The sequence below is a fragment of the Vicugna pacos genome, unplaced genomic scaffold (assembly GCF_048564905.1).
Source record: "Vicugna pacos unplaced genomic scaffold, VicPac4 scaffold_139, whole genome shotgun sequence".
Taxonomy (NCBI): domain Eukaryota; kingdom Metazoa; phylum Chordata; class Mammalia; order Artiodactyla; family Camelidae; genus Vicugna; species Vicugna pacos.
The window spans coordinates 128,667-136,760 of record NW_027328819.1 but is presented as its reverse complement, the minus strand read 5'-3'; the positions used below and the strand labels follow the sequence as shown (position 1 = coordinate 136,760).

Here is an 8,094-nt window from a genome sequence, read left to right as displayed (position 1 = left end):
GGAGGTGACAGGTGAGGTGAACGGAGCCAGCCTTGGTGTAGCACGGTTCTGGCAGCTATGCCCTCAGCAGTGCCCAGTTTCTTAAACCTGACACCTCATCTCCAAGGAGCAGAAGTGTAGTGTGGGCATGTAGATCACAGGGCCCTGTGAGGACAAGTACAGATCATGGCCACGACATGCCTCTCCCCTTCCTTAAGCCATAGAGGAATGTCCGGGGAGGAAGTGAAAATTATTCCAGAGCCTGCCAGGCACCACACGCAGGTGGGACACGGATACCCTGTGTCTGTCATTCACAGGACTGGTGTGGATTTTCTTTTTATCAATTCTCTGGCATCTTCTCCTCCATCTTACCAACAACAAGAAAGTAGAATCTGACCTTAGAATCACAGAGAATCACAGAGCCCCTCCTGCACAGCGGGCCCGGCAGCACGTGCCATGTCCTCCGACCGTCACCTGTGGGACCGCCATGAGCGCTCTCCAGACTCAAGGCCCGAGGCCGTAGGCCGGGGGGACACAGCTCACCTCACTCTCCCCTGTAAAGGGGGACCACCTCTCGGCAAAGACGTCTCACCCTCTTCTGCCCGAGGGACAGCTTGAAAGATATACAGGGAAACATAGTAGAGGGTGAGGGGTTAGGCAGCCCAGAAGAGATCATCTGCACTTCCAAGGCAGAGTGGGGTCTTTGACCTAACCACAGGGACAAAGTGAGGACGAATTTTTCCCTGCTGTGTCCCATACACCGTGACATGCCTTTCCCTGCGTAAGGAGCTAATTCGGAAGCCCCTGGCAGTGTTTCTGATGCCCTAACTTGGCATGGTGGCTGTCAGGCAGGGGAGAGGGCCTGAGCCGTGCTGGTGCTGGGCCTGGGAGGCAGGAGACATCGGCTCCACCCTGAGCTCAACCAGCACCTCGTTCTGCGTCTCGGGATTCAGAGTCTCATTTATAAGCAAAGGGATGAAACTGTCCCAGGACAGGCTGTCCAACAGGAATGAAATGAGAGTCATGTAAATAATGTTTTTCAGTTGCCACGTTTAAAATGTAACAACAACAAAAAAAACCAAGTAACTGATTTTAAGAACAGACCTTACTTATTCTACTGTATGTAAAATACTATCATTTTGACGTGTAATCAATATAGAAAGTAACAAGATATTTTATATTCTTTTTACTAGACAAGTTTCAGCGTCTGATGTGCATTTGACCTACAGCACATCTCAGCTCAGACCGGCCTCCTCCCCAGCACTACTAACAACAGTAGCTGTGGCTACTCTATTGGACAGCAACTCCAGGGGTCCCCCCAAGTGTCCTGGCTGAAAGAGGGGAGTAAGTGTCCACACTAACCCTAAAAGGATCTCTCTGAAACAAAGGCGGATTTAGTTTTAAACGTCTGAAAACCGGCGGGCTACACCTCCTTCCCGCCTTGGCTACAAGAAAGCCCTCCTCCTTGATGATCCCATTCTGGATGTAGGGAAGCAATCTGTCACACAGCCAGGGTGGCCCGGCCTTCAGGTTGACTTGCCTGCTGTCTGTGTCCAGTCCCACGAAGTCCTCCTTCTCAAATAGGATGTAGAGGAGGGGGGTCTTCTCCCCAGAATTTTCGGGGTCCCCATCCAGCCACTTGGACTTGGGCAAGATGAAGAGTGACTCAGTGAAGTCGTCGATCCTCTTCTCCACCACCCTGCAGTCCTCGTAGATTGAAGGCCACGTCGGTGTGCGGCTGCTCGGCCACCTCCCCATACAGCACAAAGACAAAGAGCTGAGAGTCGTAGAGCGTGGTGCCATACAGCTCCTCTGTGCGTGGAGCTTCTAGAAGGTCTTGGCCAAGAGGCAGTCAGTAATGGTGACAAGGCCCATGACATTGCGGTGGGTCTGGAAGTCACTCCATCCATTCTCGGGCGCATAGAGATACCTATAGTAGATACAGAGTGCCCACTGGGAGCCGCACGGTCTGATCTGGCTCACCAAGGAGATTCCATTATAGATGCAAAAGAAATTCTCTAAGATGATCCCCACAGGTTGGACCACAATCGGGAGAGTCTGGCGGTCCTCAGCGCACTGCATGTAGTCAGGGGCGTTCATGTTGCAGGCGCTGCCGAGAAGGGAGGGTAAATCGATGTACATACTGTGCTGTGGGCTGCGGGCCTCACTGGGATGCGGCGACCTGGTGTGCACCAGCCAGAAGGCAAGGGAAGTCCAAGCAAATCGGGGATAAGTTTGTCCTCAGCATCTGCACATGGCTACTGAAGCTCAGATCACATTACCCAGCTTTTGGTCTAGGCTTCCATCCCCTGCAGAAAAGGATCATTTCTTGTTTTCTGTTTCCAAGCACCTAGGCAGGCCCTGATGCAAAGTCGGTGCTCAAAACTGCTGAATAAATGAATGAATAAAGGAACTGCTTCCCCACCCCTCAGCAGGATATAATGCAAAGAACCATAGTAGGATCAAAATATCTGGATTTCAACGCCAATTTATTTGAACTCCTAAGGTGCAGAATAATGGGTAAGAAAACTTGCTTTGGGGAGGAGGGTACAGTTCAGTGGTAGAGCACGTGCTTAGCATGTTCAAGGACCTAGGCTCAATCCTCAGTACCTCATTTTAGAAAAATGAAACAAATAAATAAACTTAATTAACCCCCTCAAAAAATATTTTCTCCATTCAAAATTCAAAAAAAACCACCTTGCAATTGACACAACATTGTAAACTTGACTATACTTCAATTAAAAAAAAAACTTCTTGCCTTACAAGAATATATCTGGATTATGGAAGTTTGCAAATGTAAAATGCCTAGGGTACCATTTGCATAAGAAGAAGGAACTGTACAAATGTACTATCCCTCATTTATGAGCTATTTTTCCTTTGGGGAGATTATAACCTCTCAGAGATATTTTTCTCATATTAAAAAAAAAAAAAAAAGAAAACATTACCTGATTCTCCATACTGCTGAAGAATCAGATAACCCTATGAAAGCATCTGACCCACAGAGTTTATTCAATAAATGTTTGTTGAATGAATGAATAAACAAGCAAATTGAATGCTGCTCCCTGCCACAGACCATCATAATGGTACTGCTTGGAAATGCCATGCCCACGTTCCACCCAAATCTTCACTAACCACGTGGGTGACCTGGGCAGACCTGTGTGCTTCTCTCAACACCAGTTTATTCATAAATAGAAATGAGGGCAATAACACAAACCTAAAAGGGTTAGTGAGTCACGAATGAATAGTACCCCAACTTTGCAAGATGGAACTATTAAAGAAAATTGGGCAAAGAGTCCATAGGCCCTCTCCATATTATCTCTTACAACTACATGGGAATCTACATTACATCTAAAAATAAAAAGTCTATTATTTTAAAGAGGCTATTGAGTTTAAATCAACTCACCATCTCAAATAAGGAACACACAGTACAAATAAGAGAATGCGCAGCCCATGAGATGCACTCAGTAAATATTCCCACTGAACCCACTGGTCCCTCCAAATTCAGAGCATGAGGATGTGTCCTCGTGACCAGAGGCCACTGCACCTGAAGCTAAAAAAGCTAATGGTCCCCACTTTCAAAAGCCCCTGCCACCAACCTAGGTCTAATTTTGTATTTGTAATTTTTTTCTTTTTATAAAATAGAAATCCCCAATTGCATAGCCTTCAGGTCACCAAAACCTGACCACAGAGATCATGATGGCAACCCTCCTTGGTGAAACAATAAAATGAAAAGCCATTTCCACAAGACCTGTGTGTAAATCTACTAGGGAACTTCATCCTGGACTGAGAGGAAGAGGACTGGGGAGGAGGGGGCAATCTGAGGCACACAGACCCATGGGCCACCTGTCCCACGATGGACATTACACTCAACCCTCACCCTCCAGGAACTTCAAAATACACACAGACAGAGTGATGTGGACAATATATATGTATTTTTAAAGAAATTCCGACTCTCTAGCAGGTCTTGTATCTACCGAGACACAAATGGCTTATGTGTATAATGTTTCACAAAAGCCTTAAAACATTACCACCCCAACTTGACACATTAAGAAACTAGGGATAGAGGTTTATCACATTGTGCAAGATTAGAGAGATGCCACATCAGAAACTGTATTTAAACCCAAGCCTTTGCTCCAGTGCTCACACAAGAAAGTGTGACATACTGCCCCTTTCCTGCCCTCTCCCTGCAATCAATCTCTGAAGAGTCTTTTCTGTGCCACGTGGAATCACAATCACATCAATTTACCACAAAGAGCTATGTGACTCCTTGGAGGACGTGTCAAAATCTAAAGGGTTGTGATGGGAGGAGAGATTTGAATTTTCTGTTTCTCAAAGGAAACATGGCTTTAAAAGAAACTGAAAAGCACTTATCTAGTCTAAGCCCTCATTGTGTAGAGAAGGAAATGGAGGCTCAGAAGAGATGAGGAAAGGGACTTATTAACAAATATTGCCTCAGTGCAGCACCAAGCCAGCCCTGGGCCCTTCTGGGGGAGTACCTGGAAGGCCCAGGAAAATGATTGTTAGAAAAAGGAAAGAGAAGAAGCATACAAGGCCCTGTCTCTACACCACCATACCATGAAGTTCCACCAAATTATCCAGTATTGGGTGCAGCCAAAATTTAGGTGGGCTAAAGAGGTTATAGAAACCTGGAAGTCTCAACCATAGTGGAAATTCCAAAATTTACTGTTTTTTTCCAAGTTCAAGCATCAGTTCAGTGGGCGCTCCATACGAGGGACTACACGAGGCCTGGAGTTCTCCCAAATACAGATCTCTATTATCACGTGTGCAAACCACACACAGGCCCACCAGAAGAAAAACGCCCACACATAAGATGGAACTACTGAAACAGAAAAGAGCCAACCAGCATATATTGCTAGCAAAAACGGTGCTGCTAGAAATAGACTCATGGACATAGAAAGCCAACTGTTGTTAGCAGGCAGGAAAGGGAGGATTAACAGATACACATTAATAAATATAAAATAAATGACAAGGACCTACTATATAGCACAGGGTACTATTTTCAATTTCTTGTAATGAGTTGTACTAGAAACAATCTGAAAAACATTTATATACATATGCATAAGCTTATAACTGAATCTCTGCTGTACATCTGAAGCTAACATGGTAAATTTACAACACTTCAATAAAAAATAATTTTATATAATAAGTAAAAATAAAAGCAACGCCATAAAAAAAAAAGTAAAAGAACACGGTAATCCCCTTAGCTGTAGGTGGTGGAGAACTCTGCAAGCACCAAGTCCACTCGAATACTCCAGCACTGGCGGTCTCTCATTCTAACCATCAGAGAATCACTTGGCTTCTACGAGGTTACTTTTCTTTTCAGTGAAAGGCTACAGTTCCATCTAATGATGTATTGAATCTCATCATTCACAAACCCAAGAATTAATGAGGATTTCCCATAGGCCTGGCTCTGGACAGATGAAAAGATAGGGTCCCAGATATATTCATATGTAGAAGAAGTTTATGCCATAAAGACATTAATTCTTCCTGCTTTGATAGACAGATTCATTGCAATTCTGATTAGAATTCCTCCCAGATATTTCATGGAATGTAACAAGTTAATTTATGGTCAGGAACAGCCAAGAAACTTCTTTAGAACCACCACTGGGAAGGGGTGGATAGGTCATGCATTTCAACTGGTCTTTCTGATGTGATGAAAACGTTCTGGAATAATAATGGTTGCACAAATGTGAATATGCTAAAAGCTGCTGAATTGTAACATTCAAGTGGGTGGACTTCATGGTGTGTGAACAATATCACAATAAAGCTGTTATATGAAAAAATCCTTCTTGCCAATTATTTTTCCCTCTATACTACTAGTCTGTCCCACAATTTAAGTAAAACAAACAAACAAAAAAAAACAAAACAAACCAGATTTTGCCAGGAGCTCTTTAGGAGTGCAATGTCCCTGGGTCTCCAACGCCTCAGGTTGTGCTGTTCCTGTTAACACACAGTAGCTGGGCTGGACTAGTTACGAACTATAAGTATCTTTTTAAGATCGACGGTCTCACGTTTCACCCTGGGAGAGTGAATGATGGAGGATGAGACAGCCTCATGCCTTCAGCTCATTTTTAACTGAACCAAGCCCTGCTTTCACCACTGTAATCCCTCTCAGTATAAAAACATGTGACATCAACAAGCACCGCCATCATAACACCTGAAAGTGTTCAAGGTACTTATCTGGGGCAGAAATCCTGATCAAGGAGACAGAAGCTCCCTCAGCACTGCCGCTCCCTTTTCCCGACTCCACCAGGAGAAGCTGGGAGTTACAGCCGCGGGCTCTCAGCCTGGGGAGCAGCGCCCACGCCGCTAATCTGGACCTCAGGGATCGGGAAAGGGAGAGGAAGGCAGCCCCGGGGTCGCGGGGCAGGGAGAGCGGGGTGGGGGACGCGGGCTGCAGCCCCGCTCGGAGGCCAGCCCCAGCCCCAGCCCAAGCCGCCCGCCCCGTCCGGGTGTGCAGACCCCGCCCGCCCGGGACACAGCCCGCCCAGTGGTGGGGACGGGTCGGCGGCCAAGGAGAGGAAGACCGGGAGGGGAGGACTCGCCGGCGGGAGAGGGGAAGCGGACGCCAGCCGCGGACTGAGGGGAGCCCGGCTGGGCCAAGAGGCGCAGGGGCACACCTGGCCCTGGACAGCTGTGGCCGGGGCGCCGGGGCAGGTGGCGCGGGCAGAGGGGTCTGGCCCGAGCAATCCAGCTGAACACACGCTGACTGGCGCCCTGGGGGGCTGTGACACGCCGACCGCCCTCCCGCAGCCGCCTCACCCCTTTCCCGATATCCCCTCACCTTGCACTTCCACAGCCAGAGGCCCCGGCCCCAGGCAGTAGCCAAAGGCCTACAGGGCGACAGAGCTGAGAAGCCATTGGGGCCGATCCCCGGCTCGGAGCTGGAGCTTCCAACCCGCGGTCCAGCTGGCAGCAACTGCGCATGCGCAGGAGGGCCAGCGATCCGCTCTGGGTCCTGAGAGAGAAGGGGAACCGAGGGAGGGAGAATAGGGGAGGAGGAGGGGAGGCGGGGAAAAGTGGAGGGAGACACATGGACAGGAGGAGCAGAGGGAAGGCAGTTATCTGGAATTGGGAGGGGAGTAACAGAGATGGGGAGAAAGCGTTTTACCTCTTGTGGCACCCCGAAGGAGGCAGCAGTCCTGCCTATACACCCTTCTCTTACCCGTCATTGCCCACAGCTCATATTTTACGTCCCTGGCCCAGCCCTCCAGCTAAGGTCTCTGCAGAAACCCTACGGGTATCATACCCGTTGCCCCCACAAGGAGCTAGGTTTACTGTTGCTCAGGGAACCAAGCACCCGCAGGTGTTGTTTCTCAGAACTACCTTGGGAAGAGTACATATTCCCCTTTTACACGCTGGGAAACAGGCAGGCACGATCTCTGCCTTAGCTCCACTGTCCCAAATGTTGGGCTGGCAGGGAGCGCGAGGTAAAATGTCAGAGCCCCAGAAGGAGCAGACTGCCTGAGTGTTGGTGTAGAGTCCCCATCCCTCCTGGGTAAACCACACCCCAACCTCAGGGAATAATCAAGGGCTCACCGTAGGCCCCTGTGTGTGGGAGAGCTGCCCTCAGTCCCAGTGTCCAACTTGCTAGGTAGGTAGAAGTGTTATTGAGTCCAAATTCATTCTCCTCAGTGCAGGACAGGCCAGTAAGTTGGGAGACCAAGTGTTGGGGCATGGAATAGCAAGTTTCTGTAGACCTAGATGGCAAACTAATGTCCTGGAAAACCATCTCCCCAAGTCACAATTCAGGCTGCTTTCCTATGTGCTTGGTTTTTGCAAACTTCTTGGTGTAGGAATTCCTTCTTGTTAGAATCCTTTGTTCTTGCAGCTATCTCCCTGGGTCAGATCCCTGTAAACCTCCAACAAAACAAACGTTATTTTCTATTCTGCAACGTGTTATCTTTATATGATTGGAAAAGTGTTAAATACCCTTAAAGGTCAGAGCCTTCAAAATAGGCTCTCCTGTATATTTTAGGCTCTAGGCAACATTGTTTTACAAGCAAGAAGAAGCCTAGGAGACAGAGCACAGGGTTAAAGTCAAAGGAACAGATCTAATATGGAGTCAGATTTCTTCTTTTCTATTACTGTGGC

General features: G+C 47.8%; 1 protein-coding gene across 1 annotated transcript; it reads right to left on the bottom strand.

Annotated features, from left to right (window-relative positions):
* Positions 1-5,927: 5,927 nt before the first annotated feature.
* LOC140695103 (uncharacterized) lies at positions 5,928-7,886 on the bottom strand. Its single transcript, XM_072958015.1, has 2 exons — positions 7,540-7,886; positions 5,928-7,065 (listed from the first exon to the last, which is right to left on the bottom strand). Exons 1-2 carry the CDS (start codon positions 7,730-7,732, stop codon positions 6,149-6,151), a joined length of 1,110 nt encoding a protein of 369 aa, XP_072814116.1. The 5' UTR covers positions 7,733-7,886; the 3' UTR covers positions 5,928-6,148.
* Positions 7,887-8,094: the final 208 nt, after the last annotated feature.